Below are 22,924 nucleotides of genomic sequence, written 5' to 3'. Positions count from 1 at the left end.
TTCTTATAATTTTTTTCCATATCAATTAGTTGATAAATAGATTTAATAAATTTTTAATTACGTATACATACATGGACTGTTTTTACCTGAACCCGATTAAAAATCTATTCTGCTTTAAACGAACTTGTAGATTAGGAAAGTAGGTGCTTTTTTGGTTCGTTATATTTGCTTTTAGGTTCATTATAATATTACGGCTTCCTAATAAAAACACAATTTATTTTTATTTTTATTTAATCGGGAATTGTACAGCTTACATATAAAAAAATTATATAATAAACAATAGTTACATTAACAATAATAAACATTACATTACCTACATTAACAAAAAATAGTTACGTTAAAAAAAAGCCAATGAAACAATTCCACATTTATGTTATAAAACTGTTAAAAAACATTCAGAGATTTAAAAAAAGGGTATTATATAAAATAATAGATTTAGCAGGAAAGAGAAGGAAGAATTTAACACTCGCAATTCGTTTTGTTTTATAACGATTACGGTGCGGTTTTTAGCTACCTATCTTAAACTCATTTCTATTTGCACGAAATATTTTTATATCATAATACAAACACACATTTATATGTTTGACCTCCAAATTCATCCAATGGGCAGCCATTACAGAGCCGCCTCAGAAATGAAACAAAAAATATTCGCCGATGAAATATAATATTTGTGGTGACACGGATAAATGTATTTATTATTTATATTTTATATATTTTTTCATTCAAACCCTTATCCGCACCCGATGGTGTAAAGGGCACTGTCCAAATAAACGCAGTGTTATTTTGATCGTTAACACATGAAGGAAAGGTGATCAGCCCTCTGCCTCAGGTACCAACCAGTCCGGGGTAATATTGAAAAAATACTACATTTTATTAAAATATAACGGAATATTATTTATACACTACATTTTAATGATCAAATATATTTTTAGCTTTAGAAAATAAGTTTCACAATTTCTAAAATAATATCTTATTTTATAATTTCCAACAATTATATGACATATTACATTGATAGTCCTATACAGTAAGTCTTCTACTTACGTGAATTTGTACTTACACGATTTAAAAAAAAAAAGTGAGAGATTAAAAAAATACAACGTTTTCATTTTTAAAAAGATTTTTTTGAAAGAATAAACCCACAAAGCCTTTAAAGGCTTGTCTGAAGGTAGGATAAATCATATAAATAGTAAGAAAAAAACAGTACATGTGCAATCTACGAAAATTACCAAAAATAGAGGAATATAAATAATAAATCAGTAATTATATGTCTGTTTTCTAGGATGTTTGAGTCCTCATTTCTGCGTCCATCAGCAACTCAAATAATGATGAACGTTGTAATGCAGTCTGAGCAGTCAGTTAGAAGAGCTTCGAACTTTTTTCTGGCTCTATCCCGTTCCACCCTGACCTGTTGAATAGTTGTATATTTTACTTTTTAAACAACTCCAGCCAAAAACACCTTTGACGATCAAACCGCACAAGTATAAATTCTTTTGACGAGGAGTCAACGTCGCTAGACGCGAAAAAAAAGTTTTTAGTAAATAGTAGTTTCAATAGTAAATTCCCAAAGCCTGTCAGCCCTATATTTAAGAGTGGTAAATGACGTAATTAAATTGAAAATACTATCTATCTATGTATGTCGTAGTTAGGTGCATCACAAATAATATTTTCATGACGTATGACGTTACTACAGTATCTACTCAATGAATTAGGGCCACGCAGAATTTCGCGCAATTTCTCAATTCAAACAGGAGTAACTCAGATAAAACCTTGAATAAAACAACATTGAATTTTATTTACACATGAACACTTTATTACGCTTATATTATGCATATATTTTCATATAAACATAGATAGTATTTAGTATTTCCACCTTTGGCAGAAATAACTGCCTCAATTCTTTTTGGCATACTTAAAATGCACCGTTTTATCATGTTTTTTTATTTCTTCGTCTTCTGACCAAATTTTTTGAATATTTTTTTTAGACAGTCTACTGTCGGATTTGGAAATGAGTAAACCTTATTTTTTAACATGCTCCATACGTTTTTTATAGGATTAAGGTCCAGAGAATTTCCAGGCCAGGGGAGCAAAGGCAGATTTTTGTTAGACAAAAATTTTATTATTGATTTAGCCCGGTGGCAAGGTGCCCCATCCTGCATGAAGGTGTATGGACCTTCTGTTGGGTCGAGTGTATGGTAGAAGGGCAATAAAATTCGTTCGACGACCTGCTTATAGGAATTTTGGTTCATTGTTCCTTCCACGAAAAACAACGGCCCAGGTAAATTGTTAATAATACATGACCATATCATTGTTGCAGGGGGGTGTTTGATAACTTTTACCACACAGGCCTCATTGTAACGTTCCATTGGTGTTCTCCTGATGAATCGACGGCTCTCTGTCACGGCTTCCAACCGGCACTCATCATTAAAGATGACCTGAAAAATAATGAAAATTTAAGTTTAATTCAAATATATAAGTTTATTTACTAAAATGATATGTTGAAAATTCAATTTAAATAAATACCTTTTTCCAATCATCTACCGAGTAATTTCGATGTAGCCTGGCCCATTTTAATCGATCCGCTTTCATTCGTGGTGTCAATTTTAGTACTTTTACAGGGCGCCTGCATTTCAGATTTACTTCGTAAAGACGTCGCCTCAGTGTTGATACCGATATATTTATACCCTCTTCTTCCAATTTTATTTTCAATGTTTTTGCTGATGCACTACGGTTTTCTAAGGCACTTTGAACGATTTTTCGATTAGTCCTCGGTGCTGTTTTTCTAATCCTACGACAGTTCTTTCGCCGATTGCTGGTGGCGGGTGACTGATTTTTTATTGATTTTGAAATTCTGTCCACTGTTTGACGAGAAACGTTTTCTTTTTTTGAAATTTCTCCATTAGATAGTATTCCTAATTTCAGTAGCACTATAACACTAGACTTTTTTTCCTCAGAAATGTCTTTACTTTTTCCCATTTTGTCCTTTTAAAAAAAACACCTGTGTTTACAAAAAAAATTTGAACTAAAATTAAAAATTATGAACTAAAATTAAAAATTAAGTTTTTTTTACAAGACACGATAACTATATAACCTCTCTGAACAAAACAACAACCAAAACTCAAGAAACTTTACTAATAAACGAGATAGGACTATTTTTTGAACTTTCAACTATCTGTCTACCTGTGCTAATTAGGGACCTTTCTCAGAAAAAGGGTTTGAAATTTTGTAAAGGCTTAAATAATCCAGGTATATTTTATATATTATTGAAGGTAATATACATGATATTAGATGTCAATAGAAAACTTAAAGTATTTATGTAAAATAAATACAATAATCCAAATGATTAAAGAGTATTCAAAAAAATAATGGGTGGCCCTAATTCATTGAGTAGATACTGTATATCGCCTTCAAAACAAAAGCAAGTGTGTGGAAAATTACAAGCTTTAGATAAAACGTAATAAAGTAAATTGTGCAACTGATTCACCTAATCTAAAAATCATTTGAAATATATACGTGATTCTTCTTCTCATCCTTATTTGCACCCAATGGTGCATAAGGCACTGCATCGTATCGCAGTGCTATATTGATCGTTACTTACACGAAGGTAAGGTGATCACTCCTGCGCTTCAGGAACCCTGGGTAGTATTTTTTTTTTAAATATCAAGGTGTAAAATCACTTATATTTGTTTTCACACTCCCCCCCTCTCGGGAATCGAACCCGGGACCTCCAGCAGGGTAACTATACACGCTAACCATTACACCATGGAGGCGGACAATTAGGTGATTACTCCAAACAAAATACTCTTATTTGCTAACTTGCCAATTTTTTTTAAATAACTCGTAAACGAGTGGAGGCTTGGTAAAAAAAATGTGCCAATTTTATTTTAAAATAAAATCACATTTACAAATTTTAATTAGATTATATTACATTTACCCTGCTACCATTTTTATATGCAAGTTTAATAATTGATTGATAAGTGTTAATATTTATTTAGAAACATACTATAATACTATGTAGCAAAACTACAATTCTGTCAATTCTTGTGAAAAAAGTGTGTTTGTGTTTTTTTTTTATTTTTAATTATGTGCAAGTTATTTGAAAAAGTTTAACATACGTGTTCCGGATCCGGCAGCGCGACTGACAGCCGTGAAAATTCGACACCAGCGCCGCGACCGGCGGATGTCCAAAATATTATTATTCTAGTAAACTGTCAGTTGCCGGCGGGAGTGCGATGTCCGCTGCGCCAATGTCTTTGCGCGACTTTTACAAAATACAATTCAGCAGATGGACATTCGGTAAGTTCAAAACGCCGCCCGTTTATTGTCAGATTAATCCGTATCATTGTTTGCCCTTGACAGTACGATTGGTATGTGAAATCGATGTTTACATGCGTAGCTGAATATAACCTATCAACTTGTCTTTCTGACCCGGAAAAGTGATGTTTTGTATTGCATTTTCTGACTTGTGAAAAAGTATTCGTACATTTAAGATGTAAGATTACTTTTTTTCAATAATGTGACTGATATTTTTTTTAATTAATTATTATACTTACTTTGATGACACGTTCTATTAAAGGATAAATTATCTAGTTAGATTCGACTACGAATTATATTCCTCATTAAAAATTTGATTATTAATTTTATTTTACTATTTTTCTGTGTAATATTGATCAAATGTCATTGAATTTTTATTATAAAATTCAAACGTTTATTATTTGTTATTTTAATTGTTTTTTCAATGAAAGATATTGCTTAAAATAATTTCTTATCACAATAATTTATTTATCTTGCAGTAATTATTCAAATTTGATATCTTTTTGATTTAATATTATTCAATAAATATTTATTTATATCACAGAAACGATCTTTATTATTTTTAAACAGATATTTTTAAAGTTTAATAAAATTTATTTGAGTTATATTGGTTGATTTTCTTTTTCTTCCTTAGTTTTCAGGGGTGGACTGGAGTAGACTAGTAGTGGCTAAAAATTTAAATAGTATGAGTGTGATTCTCTCGTTAAATTAAAACAATTAATTATTATATAAAATAAATTAATCTAGGAAAAAATATCATGTATTTTTTTAAACATATGTAGGTATCATAAAATAAATCTTTCCATACTCTATAAATATATCTCATAAAATACATCACGCCAAAATAATGCATGTATTTTTCTTTGATACATTATTCTTTGCCCTTACTCTAAGTAAAAGTACAAAATAAATAATATTTTATGAGTAATTACAATTTGTTTTCATATGTGATTGACTGACTTTAAGAAAATTCCTTTGGAAGATTAAAAAAAATTATAAATAATGTTTCTATAAGTCCATTTTTTAGGTTTATGTATGTAAACACAGTCTAGATTCAAGAACTACAGATGTTCTCATCAACAGGTGATAAACAGTACCTATGTATAAAATACCTGTTGATGGGAATATCTATAGTTATCGAAACTAGTTGTAGGTTGAGAAACTCAAAGGTGGTCTAATACAAGTGTTTTATTTTTATATTTAAATCATCATGTACCACAATACCAAATCAATAAATAATAAACCTATTCTTTTTTATAATTGTATCTTTGAAAGTAATAAAATAATGACTACCATCCTCTCCCTCCTTCCACGAAATTTTGTTTAAATATTGACTGCTCACCTATGATAATATTTACATATTTACATTAAAATGGTTTTAACACATTTCAGACGGGTGCTTTTTTACACCTGTGGACCGCTGACGTCGGGATTTGATAATTTTATACATTTAGAGCTTAACATTAATTTAAGAGATTAGTACTTAATATTCATATGAAAGCAGTAAATAATTCCTTCTTTTCTGACTTTGAAATGAGGCCGGCGCAGAAGGTAAAAATACTATTCCCGTCCTTAAGCATCAATCTACCGAACGGGTAGAAATACATTTCCCGTCCTTAGTCTGTTTATATTTCAGTTTTTCAAAAGGTTCTTTGGTCAACCCATTTCAGCATCAATCCTGTTATATAACTTTTTATTACATGTGTTGTTTTTTTTCTTCTTTTTCAGTTGTCATAGCCCTCACTCTGTCAGAACTCGGCTTTATACCCTATCACCATGGAGGTTTCTATTGCAACGACCCCTCCATATCACACAAGTTCCACGGTGACACCGTATCAGTTACTGTCCTGCTTATTGGATGTGCATTGATTCCACTATTTATGGTAAGAAATTATCATTTTATTTTTGACTATGAAATATATCATAACCAGTCTTTTTATTTATTTCTTATTTTTCCATACACGTCTTTGAAAACACTAGTAAATATGTAAAAATCTGTTATTTGTAAATTCACTTTACGGTAATCTACATACTGGGTCTTTTCTTATCTCAAATTTTTACAGATACAATATAATGTGTGTGACCCAAAACAGAAATTGTTATCTCCCGTAGAATAAAATAATGTAATATATTTTTAAAAGAACAAAAATATAATATGAGTAAATAATTCACAGATAAACTGTAGCCAAATATATAACAAAAATAAATAAAAAAATTGTATTCTACTCTGATTTTTTCCCTATTAAGGCCTTGATAATTTAATTTAGGTAAGTATGAAATAAAATTTAATTGGTCGTCGAGTCATGAGGAAAATCTTATACGTATTTACTCTACATTGCATAATATAATGTATTTCTTAACTCATAAACTTTTAAACTCAATTTTTTGTTCACCATTAAATATGCTACAAAAACTTCTAATAATAGTTTTTATTTCATGTACTGTTTTTTTTTATTATTATTATCATTATTATTTAAATGAACCTAAACCATGCGGTGGTTTGACTTTGTGAGGAATGAAGAGATAAGGCGTAGGACGCAGCAAATCTTGGTCACAACTGTCGTCAAGAAAAGGCGATTCAGTTGGCTTGGCCATGTACTCCGCATGCCTCCTGAGAGCCTTAATCAAGCTTGCCTCTTTTACAAGGCATCAGGTTCGCGCCGCCCAGGACGACCACTGCTGACAATTCGTCGGGAGTTCTATTCAGAACTTCGGGACGCGGATCTGACTTGGGAGGATGCAAGGGAGCTGGCAGCCGACAGAAAGGCCTGGAGACAGTTTGTGGACTCCATATGCTCCACCTAGGGAGCGGATATGGTTTTTTTTTTAAACCATGATACCTGATTTTTATGAATTCTCATAGATGAAAAGTGTATTTTAGTATGCGAATATTTATAATTACTTTTCATGAATTTATTTATAACAACTTGCTTGATATGCTGATTTAAAGTTTCCACTCTCTCAGAATTGATGTTCAAATTTTTTCTGTATTACTAAAAACAATTTGAATTTTTTTTTCCTTAGATTTTGATTGTAGAGTTGATTCTCTATCGGCCCGAAAAGCTTTCATTTTCGGATATTCGCTGCAAATCAGCATTGAAGAATGTGTACGTGTGGTACGGAGAGTATCTACTGGCATTTGTATTCAACTTGGTGTTTATGGACGTAATGAAGTTTGTGATTGGCGAACCCAGACCGCATTTCCTCGACACGTGCGCGCCGGACGCTGCCCAAAACTGCACTACTGGAACGTAAGTATACCCTTAATAGTCAACCCACTGATTTAAAGGAATTATTCACTCAAGTTAGATTATATACCGAGTGACCAAAAAAATAACTAAAAGATATATTCAAAAAGATTATCTTGCAATAAATATTGCTTGAAGATTTCAATTGCTTGCGTGCAAAAATAGATATTCATACAATATAAATATTTGAAGAAAAAATATATTCTTCTCTGTCTTATTCTTCAATACTGAGTGTTGTGACCCTTGTGGAAGCAATGACTCTTCTTTGAAGAAAAAAATACAGTATTTTATTTATTTTATTTGAAACCTTGAAGTTACATTTTTAGATAGGCCTCTTAGGTTTATGACATTCAAACATTTTATGGCATACAATGAAGAAAAAAAAGATTATTAAAATATATAAGCAATAAAGAATACTAAAATGATATAATAATAGAGATATTTAAATATGTACAAACAGTAAATCATTAGTAAAACTTGCATATTTTATTTCGTACCATTTTTGGGATAACAAGTCACAACATATTAACCAATACCACTGATATTAAAACAAACCACTTATTTAGTATGTATTGTTCATTTAAATTTTTAAGGTTTTTTTTTTAAATAAATATTTTCTACTTTTTTATTCTTGTAAAATATAACTGAGATACTTGTATTGAAAAATATATGGATTATACTTTTAATTTTGTCTCTTGTTAGTCATGTATTTGTAGATTAAAGTTATTTTAGTGTTTTTAAACTATTTATTTTTAAATTTGATGCCTTTTTGTATATACCTGAAAATTTTTACTGAACAGTGTTCAATGAACATGACAGAGTAAATATTACACATTATTATCATGAATACGTCATCACTAACACGACGCGACATCACTCCTCCACATTATTTATCACCTGTGACAAGTGATTGGTTAGCTAATTGTTGACATTGGATGAGCGGCCACTCAGCGAATGGTCCATCGCTCTTGCTATCCAACACAACTTGACCTTTCTATTGTCAACATGTATTACGTACTGCGAGCGGCTTCAGACTCAAGTCTCCACACACCGGTGAAATCCACTTTTAATGAATTCTATGTGATGGAAAAAGTCCACATCCTAGTAGATTTATTTTTTTGCTTAACTGATATTCTTCGTAAGATATCTTTAAAAATCAAATCAAATATCAGCAAGGAATTGCTGTAACCTCTCAAATGTCATAAAAATTTAACACAAAATCATATAAATATAAAATCATAGTTTTTATATGTTAACTTAATGTTACTATATGTATACACAGGGCTTTTTTTAAAACAAACAAGGTCCTGAAACTCACTTCATTTCAAGCTTTTTACTAAAATAAATTATATTCTAATATTTAAATATTCATTTTGACAAACAATATAAATAAAGATTGTTATTATGTAAGCGCAAACATTGTTTCCTCTAATTATTTTATAAAATTAAAAATAAATAAAAATATCTGTTTAAAAAGGTGCGGGAACACCGTTCCACCGCGTTACATGAAGAAAAAATAATAAAAATAACATTATATATATATATATATATATATATATATATATATATATATATATATATGTATATATATATATATATATATATATATATATACATATATATATATATATATATATATATATATATATATATATATATATATATATATATATATATATATATACATATATATATATATATTTTGTGTGTGTGTGTGTCTCTTTTAAAAATAATTTAAGCAAATATTGGACTTTACCCAAATTTATATGTTTCCATTGAACTTAATACATTGAATGAAAAATAAAGATGTTGAATATAACACTATGGAGTGACCATTGAATTGCCTACTAAACTTTGAACGGCGTTGATGAACACAGTTTCATATTTTTATTTTTTTTCCTCGAATGCATAGAGTAGTTTACCTTGATTTGTATCATTTTGTGTACTGTGTCAATAATTTAATCCTTTTTACAGGTACATCTCGGAATACAAGTGTACAAATACAGTAGTTTCCAAGTACTACATCCGGGATTCGAATAAAAGTTTTCCCTCTGGACACACTTCCCTGTCACTCTACCTGGCAATCTTCTTATTTGTGAGTATTACTTTTTTAATTTATAAACTATTTTTATTTTTCATCAGTTGCAATGTCATGTTGAATATGATATGAATTTTAATGTAGAGTCCTTAAAAAATTTATATCTTAATCGAAAACCAATCTTTCAATTTTTATTGCCCTGTAATAACTATGTTATTTATTGTTTGGGCATTCACTTTTGGTAAGACATGATTAAATTATAAATAAAACACTTGTTTTTTACCACTTGAGTATTATATTTTAACGACTGGTTTCGGAAGCTACAGATGCTTCCATCTACACGGGTATATAAACTCAATTTATTCATGTTAATATTCAAACCCGTAGATGAAAGTATCTATAGCTTCTGAAACTAGTCGTTAAAATCTAACACTCAAGTGGTAAAAAACAAGTGTTTATGTATAATTCTATAATAACTGTATTTAATATAAACTATATTTTCTCAAATTCCATAATTTTTATCAGTTTTACAACATGTTTAATTTCATCAATTGATTCTTTGCAGTCATATGTGTATATAAGGAAAACACGCCTTTTTTATATGACTTTTTCTATTTTTTTGTAAAAACTCTTTGACTTTGGAATGAACACTCAACAAGTGTGTGAATGGTGAATCATACGCTCCTAGAATAGCATGAGCGATTGAAAAAATGGCTCTCCGCTGAAAAACAAAAACTTATCGTTGAATTCAACCAATGACCCTATTGAGGGTTTTTTAAATTATATTTTGGAAGTATTTAATATATAATTAAGTGGTTTGTAAGATTACTCAACGATTACTTATCATTTAATTTATATGTAAATGTATATGCAATCTAAGGACTTTTAACAATTGAATAATTATTTGATGAATGATGAATAAAATAACTTTTATTACATTTATTGTTACGGCATTCACTTTGCAATACCTTCTTCTTTTGTTCATGTCATGTCAGTTACCCCTGACGTCAACTATCACTTGAGAGTAATTGTCCTTGTCTCGAGCATCTCTAAACAGTGCCTCGACGGTCCTGATCCCCATCCAATCTTGTATATTCCGGAACCAGGAGATCTGTCTTCTGCCCACACCTCGTTGACCCTCTATTTTGCCTTTTATGATTAGATGCAATAGCTTCTACTTCTCTCCTCTCAGCACATGCCCCAGATAGGACATCTTCTGGACCTGCTCTTGCTCTTTGGAGCACATTTGCGTTGCTGACCAAATCGGTCCATATTAGTACTTTTAATCTAATTTTATTTCTGACATCTATTGTATTCTTGCCAGTGCCCTTTTATCATAACCTAAAATAAAATGAATACCCACACACAGACCATGCCTTTGTGGGATCTTTTTTTTGTCTTAATATAATATATTTTTAAAATACTTGTAATTATAACATGATGTGAAATGCAAAAGAATTTAAAATAAAGAAAAAAAATGCATACCACATGATTAAATTATAAATAAATCACTTTTTTTTACCACTTGAGAATTATATTACTACAACTAGTTTCAGAAGCTACATATGCTTCCATCTATAGGTTTGAATATAAAATAAGTACAGTTAATCATTTATCCTTTTAATTCAAAGTTTGTATGTTTTGCAGTGCTACCTGCAGGCGCGGGCGTGTTCGCTGCGGCCGCGGCTGGCGGGCCCCGCTCTGCAGGTGCTGGTGGTGTGCTGGGCCCTGCTGTGCTCGCTGACCCGGCTCTCGGACCACCGCCACCACTGGTGGGACGTGCTGGCCGGAGCTGTCCTCGCCACCGTGCTGGCCTACTACTCGGTAACTACCCCTCTTCACACTACTTCTTCTTCTCTAGCTTTTTGTTCTCTATTGCTGGATATGGGCCTCTTCCGTATCTTTCCATATCTGCCCAGTTGCAGTTTGCAGCCAGTTCTTACCCCCCACTGCGGCAATGTCGTCGCACCATCTCTTTTGGCATCTTACGACGCCTCTATTATTTTATTTTAAGAGCTGATGGTTTCACACAACTCAGTTTAATTACTTATGTTTTTTGTGCAGTTCACATTGTGATAGTTTTTTTGTTGTTGTAAATAAAAATAAAAATTACTTCTTTAGTTGACTTATATTACATTTAATACTAACTATTTTTTACACTTAATTTACATCATATACTCGTATATATTTACATCTTCTTACAGTAAACAAAACATTTATTTTTTAATTCTTTCAGACTATTTTCATTCTTCATATATTTTCAAACCCTTATTCATTATACAATTTTGCCACTCTGTTTTTTTCAAAAATGGCTGTCTTACTTTATCCTTATTTCTATAACGCTTAGTGTGTCGCGGACTCTTGAGTCAGAGTTTCTTGGAAATAGTATGAACTTGAAGTAGTTTGGTAAATAAATAATTCATCACAAGTATCTGTAACTCTCAGGGTTTAGTAGAAATCATACTTATCGTGATACATATTCTTTAAACCAAAATTTCTTTTCTTTGAATTTTTTTCCCCTATGCAATTTTTAATAATGTTGGGATTAGAATTTAAAAACAAGAATAAATTAATAAAAAATATTTGATACACAGTAAAATATTTATGTTTTTATTTTATTTAATTTTCTAAATTAACTTTTAAAATTTCAACAATGCACTAAAATTATATTGTTCGAAAAAAAATGGCAATAATGATCTTTTTGTTTCCAAACGTCAATAATCAAATATTCCTGCCGTGGAATACTATAATTTTTTGTTACTTTTGTACAATTTTCTCATAAAACTTGATTTTGTCATACTGTTGTAAATTTATGTACAAATCGTATTTGTCTATTTTATAGACCATAATATGTATTCACCTTTCCTTGAAAATCAGCGGTTGCTATAAATACTATAATTTGCATAGATTATGAAAATTTTCAATGAATTTATAATGTATTTAAACCAACGTCTATTAACAAAAAGACGTCTATTTTCTTGAATACAAATACAACTTTGTTTTCACGCCGCCTTCAAACATTCAGATAGAAAAAATAACATTCTTCTAATCCTTATCCGCACCCAATGGTTAATAGGGCACTGCATTGAATCGACGTGTAATATTAAATAAATATTAGAGTATAAAATCACCCCTGAAATATTGTTTACATCTAGACTGATTCAAGTATGCATTCAGATGTATATAGGAAATATGTAGGTACTACTGACATTACAACAATAACCATGAATCGAAAAGTTTAATTATTTTATTCAGTATTAATTACTTCAAAATAATTCACACTAAATTTACTATTTATTTTATCATAAAGTATACAATATGTATTATATTTTGTACAAAATGTTTATAATGGAAGAAAAAAAAATCACACCCCCGGGAATCGAACCCGAAACCTAACCATTACATCTTCTTCTTCAAACCCTTATCCGCACCCCAATGGTGCAAAGGGCACTGCACCATGTATACGCAGTGTTATCTTGATCATAAACCATGAAGGAAAGGTGATCAGCCCTCTGCTTCAGGTACCAGTCCAGGGTAATATGTATTGAATAAATATTAGAGTGAAAAAATCACTTATATTTATTTGACCTCCCCTGGGAATCGATCCTGGGACCTCTAGAACGGTAGCTAAAAACGCTAGCTATTACATACCTTGGTGATAATTCATCTTTTTTATTCGCTTTTCTTTGTTTATTAAAAAAATATTTATTAGTTGCCTTAGAAATTTCTCCTTGCCTATTATGTGCAAGGATTTAAAGCATATTTAGTTTATGTGTCTAAAAATGATAGTGGATGTGTAGTTCATAATAAATTAATAAGGTTGATCCCTGAAAGCAATACAAAGATACAACAATTCAATAGACGCAATAGATTCAATATTTACAACATTTTGAGTGTGTCCAAATACTTGTTCACAAATCTGGATTATCTCCTCCTATTATAGGAGTTAATTTTCATATTATTTGTTGACATCTCATCAAAGATGAAGAAGAATATGGAACTATGACGGTCGTCAGCCCCGTAAATGCCCAGACTTCCATATTCTTCTTCATCTTTGATGAGATGTCAAAAATAATGTGGATTCAATATCAATCAAGATTTCTCACATAGCTCATTTTTTTGTAATTGCAGGTAGTCGTGCTGTGTAAGCACTTTGTGTGTGACAACCCGCAACTTTCCCGGAGCGTCACGTCCAACGGGGACAGCGGGCGCTCCCTGGACAACCACAACTCGGTGCGCCGACTGATCTCCACTTCCAGCATGAAGCAGGAGGACCTCGACTCGGACCTACCGCCTGTGACATAATCACTTACGCATTCCCAGCTTATTGGATCACACTGTGTTCTTTTTTATCCTAGTATCGTAAGTACAAAGTACCGCGTAAGCTTGATCGTTCAGACGCTTGTCACCTAAATAATTTCAGTTTTGGAATATCAGTATACAGTGAAACCTCTCATAACGGGCGTTCTCATAATTCGTTCCAGAATATTTCTCGTTAAGTGAAACATTTTTGTTTTAAAATTAAATTATAACTTTTTATTCAAATCACTTAAATTTATTAATTTATAGTGATTATAGTGACTATAAATTTTTTAATTTAAAGTGATTTTAAAACAAAGCTTTATTTTAATTATAAAATGGAAAATCACAAAGTTATTGAAATATAATTATATTTTTTCATTAATTGATTCGGCAGTCACTTAGTGGTAAAATCTATCCATTTTTAATTAATGTTTTACTTAGTAAATACCACTATTTCTTAAAATTTAGTGTGACACGTGTTTCAAACACCGTCAATGAAAATGATGCGGAATGCATCGAAATTGTGTCACAGTAGATTAAAAGAAATAGTGTTATTTACTAGGTAAAACATTAATTAATTTATATTTTTTGTTTACACTGGCGCAGATGTCCCGACTCACGAGTGAATATCGTGAAAAAGGGACTTGCCCTTTAGTTTAGTTAAAATTTAAACTTAAAATTTAGTTTGCAAAAACATACTCGCCGGGGGATAAAAAAATAGTTTTCCCTATAGATGAGAAATGAAACTTTCCCTTAAAATGACATTTTATAATTTGTAATAATCTAAACTTTTATCTAAATAATTTACTGTTTTTTTTTCTTCAAAAATTAAGTAGTTTTGAAGTTCTAAATGAACCCTTGAACATTTTGTTCATCACGTAAATTTGCATCAACTAAAAGAGAAAAAACTTTTTTTATTTAATGTACATATCGCTCACTCCTTTCAAGAAAGTCATAAATCAAAAATCGTTAATTTTCAGTTGTACATGTTTTCGGAATGCCCAGAAAATGTACTATATCCCAGCAAAAGAGACATATTTTTAAACTTAATATTTACCCGCTACAGGGCAGTAAATGTTGTTTTTGCATTTTGAAGAAAATGTATTGTTTAATAATTTTTTTTAAATAAACTAAATATTTTTCAAATGGAGAAAGAACCTTCAGGTTTTACCTAAAAAGATCTGTTGCACAGTAAAAAGTTCAATAAGTGGCATGATATTTATTATTAATAGATTGTGTTACATTTTTAAACATTAAAAATGTTCTACAACATTTTGAGTGTGTCCAAATACTTGTTCACAAAATCTGGATTATCTCCAATTACAGGAGTTATTTTCATATTATTTTTTGACATCTCATCAAAGATGAACAAAGAACAAAGTTTCTAAATTAGTTCATATATATAGAACTTCCAAGAATTTGAGTAGTGTGGTTGTCAATAATGGGTAGAATTGGTGAATGTTACACGTGTGTAAAGTGATCACTTAAACCAGCCTATGACGGTCGTAAGCCCCGTAAATGCCCAGACTTCCATATTTTTCTTCATCTTTGATGAGATGTCAAAAAATAATATAAAAATGTTCTCCTGAAAAATCAAGTTTTTTGATTTATGACGTTCTAGAAAGGAGTGAGCGATATATGCTGTTACTTACGTTATATGACTAAAGGACATTTGCTGATTCAAAATAGGTAAATACTAGCCAATAATTTGTAACAAGATCAACAAGTAATTTTGACCTGTAATAAAATCATATTGCTTGTTCCCATGCTGAAATTATTTATGACATGTTTGTTTTTAAAAGACAAAGAAAAATATCAAGCCTAATTTTTCACTCGGTCAGTAAAGAGAGTAGATTAAATATATGGCTACTGAAAAATATACGACTTCTGCATATAATTTGGTAGCCTTTACTACTCCACTAAATCCTGGATGTGTTAGTCGGCTCTTATTTAATAATATACTATTAGATTACTACTTTCATCATTTCAAATAGATGTTGTATATATTCTGAATCTCAGAAAACATTTCTAACTAACGTTCATTTATAGTATGTACATATTCATATTAATTTGTCATATAATTGAGACTTACATTATGGGAGTACAGTAGAATCCCTCTTATCCGTAATTTTATGACTGTGTAGTCGGAAAACAAAAAAAGTCAGATTATTAGAAAATACAGAAAAATATAGATTTATAGTAAAATAAACAACATCTGAACTAAAAAATTGCCGGAATGTATTGTTCTCTACATTAAGAATATTGCTATTAACCGCACAAAAGCTGTTTTTGTTATTGAAAAAGAGCATTACAATAAACCTATATAATAATACATACATATAAAAATTAAGGTAGCCTACGTATAGTAAAAAGTCAGTTTTCATTCAGTTAGTCAATTCGGTTTCTAAGAGGGATTCTACTGTACCTATGATGATGATAATACTTCAACTAAATGACTGTCATGTATTATTTTTTTTTAAAACTAGTTTCAAAATAGTCTGTTTATTTTTTAATTTGATATTTATTTTCATCTAATAATTTTTAATATTTAAATTAAGTGTCATGTGATGTTTATTTATTTTCCATTTTAAGACTGTGTGTGTGTGGAAAAATGTATCCAATTTTATTTTTATTTTAAAAACTGAAAATTTGATATTTTAACACAATAATTTATATTTTAAGATGTTACAGTATCTCTTTGTGAAATATTTTAAGTATACATACCTAGACATTTACATAAATGATCAAACTTCTGTAATAAGAAAATTGATTTCATTTGTAAAATTTCCTTTAAAGTTTGCACTATTTATTTACAATGGTTAAGTAAATAAATAAACATTAGGTTTGTTGCCAACCACGAATATAAAACACATGTTTTCTCTTTGAATTTCCAAAAAAGACGTTTTATCATTTCGCTCACTCCTTTCAAGAACGTCATAAATCAAAAATCGTTAATTTTCAGTTGTACATGTTTTCGGAATGCCCAGAAAATGTACTATATCCCAGCAAAAGAGACATATTTTTAAACTTAATATTTACCCGCTACAGGGCAGTAAATGTTGTTTTTGCATTTTGAAGAAAATGTATTGTTTAATAATTTTTTTTAAATAAACTAAATATTTTTCAAATGGAGAAAGAACCTTCAGGTTTTACCTAAAAAGATCTGTTGCACAGTAAAAAGTTCAATAAGTGGCATGATATTTATTATTAATAGATTGTGTTACATTTTTAAACATTAAAAATGTTCTCCTGAAAAATCAAGTTTTTTGATTTATGACATTCTTGAAAGGAGTGAGCGATTTCTCTCTTGAATAAAACATAGAAATTCTTATTCATTCCTGTGACATTATTTTTTTACTTTTTAAAATTCCATTAATTTTGTCTATTTTTGATATTCATATTTTAAGTTACTCTAACTCATTTAATTCTTTACATGTAATTGTTTAAAAAAGTTTATAATGGTAAATTGGAGTGTATATATTAGGGATAAGTTATAAAATGGCTAATACATGCCGAAAGGATTATGAAATAATATAAACGTATTTTGTCAACTGAAAACTGGCACCCCGTCAGGGACCATGTTTTATTTTTCTTTTAAGTTACATTTTCACTAATGTTATTTTTTTGACATTTCATCAAAGATGAAGAAGAATATGGAAGTCTGGGCATTTACGGGGCTTACGACCGTCATAGGCTGGTTTAAGTGATCACTTTACACACGTGTAACATTCACCAATTCTACCCATTATTGACAACCACACTACTCAAATTCTTGGAATTTCTATATATATGAACCAATTTAGAAACTTTGTTCTTGAATCACTAGAACTTCACTAGAGACATCTATTGGTGAGATGTAAAGAAGCTTTTTTATTAAGCAGAAACTCTTATATTATTCACTAATGTTAAGATATTGTGTGAGATTTCTTGGTTATTCATCAAACATGTCCAGATATTGGGTGATAAATGCACCCAAAAATAATGTAATGATATCTCAAAAGTTTTAATTGTTTAGTGAGTTCCTTACAGTGTTTTAATTTTCAATTGACAGTATGTACGCTAGATATTTATTTTTTTATTTATTTTCATTGAATGTGGACCAATTTGAAGCATGTGTATAAAATAAATCCCTATTCAATTAATTTTAATGAATTTCCCTATTCAATTATTTTGGAAAATATATTTCCGATGTACCGTTAGCTTTATTCTCAGAAATTATTTCCAGTTACATCAAACTTACAATTTTATAAATTTGACTATCAAACTAATGAATTTGATGTTATTCATTACCTGTATACAAATTTGTATATGTAATATATATATTTTTTTTATATAGGTACCTTTACTAAAACAATATACTAAGTTTTTTGGAATTATTATTATTAAGATTTTTATCACTATATCAACAAGGACGAAGAAGTTATTGTCATCACATGACTTATGACATGTCATTTGGTGGGTCGAGCAAATATTGTGCAATATTTGCCATTCTATCCACAATTGAACAACCATATTTGATTCATATTTGAAACCTTGCATATTTAACTTACAGTGCTGACATCTGTTGAAATGTTGAAATTATATCATTAATTTTATTCATAATTTTATCATATTAAATGTAGGCAGAAATCTGAAATGATTTTTGAATAAGTATATTTACATATTTTTGGTTAATTTAATGCTTTTGGCAGCTGTTATATTTGATACTTTTTTTCTATACAAATATAAATAAAAATTGTTTTGTTAAACGTCTCAATTCTAATAAAATATATAATGATTTAAAAAATGACAAAAATTACACTTAAATGTATGTAAATATTTAGAACATAAATGAAAAAGTGGCCTTTATTGCCTTTATCGCTTATTTAGTTGCATGATATGGAAATGAATAATGATTCAGAGTGACATTGTTTTATATTGTGTCACTTACTGAAGGTTATATAATATTTTAGAAATACAAATACTTTAATATGTTAATCCATTAAACTTATCCAATTCTGTATTAAAGTGGAAACCACCACTACCACACATTCATCACTATCAGGCAGACTTTCCGCCAACTGTTAACTAGTATAGGTGTATTAGTACTACATAGTAAGTATTTACAAATTCATTTTTACAATATTTATTTTTGTATGTAATATGTTAGTAAGTTTATGTTAATATGCAATTTTAAATATTTTTTCTTTAAATAAAAAAGCATCAACGATGATGAAATGTCAATTATATATGAATTCATTTCAATCAGCTAGTTAGTTTCTCTGTCTATAGATGTCAGGCAAAAGTTATGATATAGTTGTGTGAAGTTTTATGTATTAACATATTAAAGTATTTAATGTTCACACGTATGCTAGTAAATATAAGGATCAAATATATTATAAATACCGAATTTGTTAAGGTATATGTCTATGAGCCCAAGCATGTGATATTTTATAAATATTACAAGTTTTGAGCGATTATTTTTAAGTCTTATAGTATTTGGTAAAAGGGATATACTGGTTTTATAAAAATAACAATACATACTACCAATATGCATATGTATCTCTGTCCAATTTAAATTGAGCTTAACCAATACGCTTTTGTGTCTTCCTCCTTTAATACGAGTGTATTGTATATAATAAAATAGGTTAATTAAATTATTATTGTTCAGTATTTTTGGCATCACTTTCATTATACCGATACTCACATTTTGATTGGATGACATATTTCTCGGCAATATATTTGACAATGTACAATTTATAATATGATTCAAGTAAAAAAAATAACTACTTTAACATATTGTATGCGGAAAACAGCAAATTTCGTTTATTTAATGTGGGTGGAAGGCAGGACCCGGCAAATGCCGTTTTTCTGCGGACGGTTGGTTGTTTGCGGAACTCGACATATTACGGGTTTGTTTGTTGGCGTGGAATAATAACGCTGCAACTAATTATCATTAGTTTTCCCTCTTTGACAGATAATGATGGAAGTTTGTACTAATAAACAAAAAAATCATAGAACGATAAAATCAACCCCTGTCATTAAATTAATGATATTTTCTGAAAATTATTCGCAGACGAAATTAATATTTGCCTTTTTTTTTCATATTTTAAAATATAAAAAATAACCGTTTGTGAGTGCATAGTGTCACATCTATGTATAATATATTATTTTATTTCTCATTAATCTTTATATTCATATCTTGTACATAAATATTATATCCCTTGTATGAAATTTCACCCTAAAACAAAGTATTATGTATAATATATTATTATATTTTTTTGCATTTTAAATTTAGATATTATAATGACTATTATTTATTTGTGTGAATTTTTATAATAAAAAATAATATAAAAGATCTGTTTATTTATTTATACAATTTTTTTTAATTCGACATGCTTTTTTGAAACTAGAATAAATCTTATAAAATGAACATTGCTTTTTATTTGAGTGCATCTGACAGTTGGAAAAAAGTAATTTATTGAAAGGAATGCGAGTACAGTTCACGCTTATTAGTCAGATTTCTAATTAGTAATGCAAAAATGTCTGAATTACTTTCTCCAATCATGGTTAAGTGCGAAGAGTTTGTTGCAAATAAAAACATGACGAGAATCGTTTTAAATAGTGTTTTAGAATCGGCTTTCGAAGCTCTGGAACATCTGGAGGAATTACATATTTTAAGACAGGCCAATCCAGATACTCCAGAATTAATTATAAATGCATGTTTTGTTGCTGCTCTTTCAGACACAGTGATAAGTAACTCTAAATTTATAAGGGAATATAAAATATACGCAGATCACAGTCTGTTTAATTTTAAAGAGAAAGTGATGTTTGCAAATAACTTAATTAAAAATTTGTTAGACGAGGCAGTAAAATTTTTCAATTGTATCGAGACTTTGCAGAATAACACACTTTCTGAAAAATTAGAAAGAATCAAAGATATTATAAAGTTGACCCCGAAAGAAATATCGACTATGGTGAGAAATAATCTCGCTTTTCAAACATTTCACGACACCAGTATAAATATCCTAACTAGTCGGGAGACATTTGCAGAGAACTTCATTGATGATATTCTTTTTGAAGCAGTTACCAAGGCTCAAGATATAGGTATATTTTATTTAAACATATTCCGCGAATCACTTAAAAGTAAAAAAAATCTCAGTAATTCAATACTTATAATGCAACTTGGAATTAATTGAAATATTAATCTAAGGATTAACCGCTCTATTACTGGCTAAAATTAAACAAGTAATCTACCAATATATGTTTTAAATAACTATTACCTGAAAAAAAATACTAATTAAAAAAAGATTGAAAGGTTTCATCAATTCATAATGTAATAAGTACATATGTATTTATTGTAATATAGATCATTGGTGACAGTTTTATTTTATTTTCATAAACCTTTACATTTTAGGTCAACAAACGGTTCAAATGGCTTGTTATAAAAGATCTTCATTATCGAAAGAAGTATTTGAGCCATTACCAACATCATTTGAATGTCAAAATGCCTCAGGGAGAGAATCAATTATTAAAAATATATGTGATTCTGGTAGAATTTCAGAAGAGTTGCCCATAGTAAACATTGAAGGGAATGAGGATATTATGTCTGCAACAAGTAAGAAATTTAACATTTTTTTGTAATTTTAAATTTTATACTGCTTTTATAATAATATAAATACTCTGCGTTAATCTAAACATGATGTGTGAAAGCAGTTAAAAAAATTAAAACAAAGTATCCTTGAATATCAGAACAGTCTCCACTGATTGATGTAGTAAATAAAGAAACTTTTCTTCAGCAAATGAGAATTGTAACAATATGATATAACAAATGAGAAATGTAACAACAGATGCTTTTTTCACATTTATCATAGTGTCATGCAAATAATTTTATTTTCAGGGGAGTTTTCCACAGTGCATTCTGAAACCAGTCCAAAGAAAACTAATTCACCAACAGGTAAGAGTCCCAGTAAATCAGAAATGTAACAAAAGAATATTTGAAACAACTTTTTTTTATTTACAATATAATACGTATCATAAAAATGTATTTTAATTTCAGAACAATTTTCTTCAGTGCATTCTGAAACCAGTCCAAATAAACCTAATTCACCAACAGGTAAGGGTATTAGAAGTACACCAAAAGACTTGAAAAACCATTCTCATCTGCATCATTTTAAGACCGAACTTGCATTTATAAAACTCAGTTGCTGAAAACTTCCGGCAATGCATAGAGCTGGTCGTCGGTTCACACCCATATTTTTCAGAATACACACTGGATTTTTTGTTTTGTTTTTTTTTTTAAATTAATTAGTTAATAAGTACTCATCAACTTTCATTAACACTTTTCTATTCAATACCATATATTTATTTTGAATAAAAACTTATTTTTTCAATACAAATACGGTGCTTTACAAAAAAAAACAATTATGTCAAATGTTACCTAGGTTTAAGAAAATTACGTTGTGATTTAACGAATACTAAGCCATAATGCAATGTTAACTTTATTGTTAATTAAACAAAGGCAGGGTGATCAGTTTTACACTTAATGTGAAAACACTGATACTTATTTTGTCTCCCCTTGGGAATCCAACCCTGGACCTCCAGCACGGTAGCCAAACATCCTACCTTCACTCCGGAGGCAGACTTGTATAATTTAGGGGATAAAAATTAATTTTATGTTTTTTCGTATGAGTATTTTTCACAAGTTTAAACTATTAGCAGGTGTTTTCATCATTAATATTCTTCTCCGTCTTATTCCTTATTGCTGAGGGTTGTGACCCTTGCAGAAGCAATGCCTCTTCTCCAGTTATCCCTTGACTGCGCTGCACGTAGCGCTCCAACCACTGAGGTGCCTGCTGCTGCTTTAATTTGATCGGTCCATCGTGTGGGGGATCTCCCTCTCCCTCTCTTTCCCTCCAGGCTACCGATCACAACTAGTCGTTCCAGGCTTTCCTCGTTGCCACGCGCAACGTGTCCAAAGAATTGGAGAATCCGTCGGGTACAGATATTGGCCAGAGTCAAGCCATCCAAGCGTAGTTCCTGGCGA

The 22,924-nt window shown here is 29.9% G+C and overlaps 2 protein-coding genes across 5 annotated transcripts in view; both read left to right on the top strand.

Annotated features, from left to right (window-relative positions):
* The window catches only part of LOC148311753 (phospholipid phosphatase 2-like), a 74,197-nt gene extending 58,781 nt beyond the window's left edge, over nucleotides 1-15,416 (top strand). For 3 of the 4 annotated variants that reach the window (XM_088278411.1, XM_088278413.1, XM_088278412.1), the window contains exons 3-7: nucleotides 6,040-6,194; nucleotides 7,336-7,562; nucleotides 9,534-9,654; nucleotides 11,245-11,421; nucleotides 13,729-15,415. In XM_088278411.1, the coding sequence (XP_088134537.1) occupies nucleotides 6,040-6,194; nucleotides 7,336-7,562; nucleotides 9,534-9,654; nucleotides 11,245-11,421; nucleotides 13,729-13,902 (854 nt within the window). In that variant the 3' untranslated portion in view covers nucleotides 13,903-15,415. Of the gene's footprint in view, nucleotides 1-1,474; nucleotides 1,593-3,992; nucleotides 4,294-6,039; nucleotides 6,195-7,335; nucleotides 7,563-9,533; nucleotides 9,655-11,244; nucleotides 11,422-13,728 lie in introns of those variants that run through there. The other variant, XM_088278414.1, reaches the window with a different exon arrangement.
* A 4,895-nt stretch (nucleotides 15,417-20,311) lies between these two features.
* On the top strand, nucleotides 20,312-22,089 carry LOC148311752 (uncharacterized). Its single transcript, XM_088278444.1, has 4 exons — nucleotides 20,312-20,985; nucleotides 21,296-21,496; nucleotides 21,779-21,835; nucleotides 21,938-22,089. Exons 1-4 carry the CDS (start codon nucleotides 20,421-20,423, stop codon nucleotides 22,087-22,089), a joined length of 975 nt encoding a protein of 324 aa, XP_088134570.1. The 5' UTR covers nucleotides 20,312-20,420.
* The last annotated feature ends 835 nt before the right edge of the window (nucleotides 22,090-22,924 follow it).

The sequence above is a fragment of the Brachycentrus maculatus genome, unplaced genomic scaffold, assembly GCF_059751285.1.
Source record: "Brachycentrus maculatus isolate JH-2025_06_01 unplaced genomic scaffold, ASM5975128v1 h1tg000057l, whole genome shotgun sequence".
NCBI lineage: Eukaryota > Metazoa > Arthropoda > Insecta > Trichoptera > Brachycentridae > Brachycentrus > Brachycentrus maculatus.
Note: the sequence above shows the minus strand (reverse complement) of the source record. Positions and strands in the feature narration are given on the sequence as shown.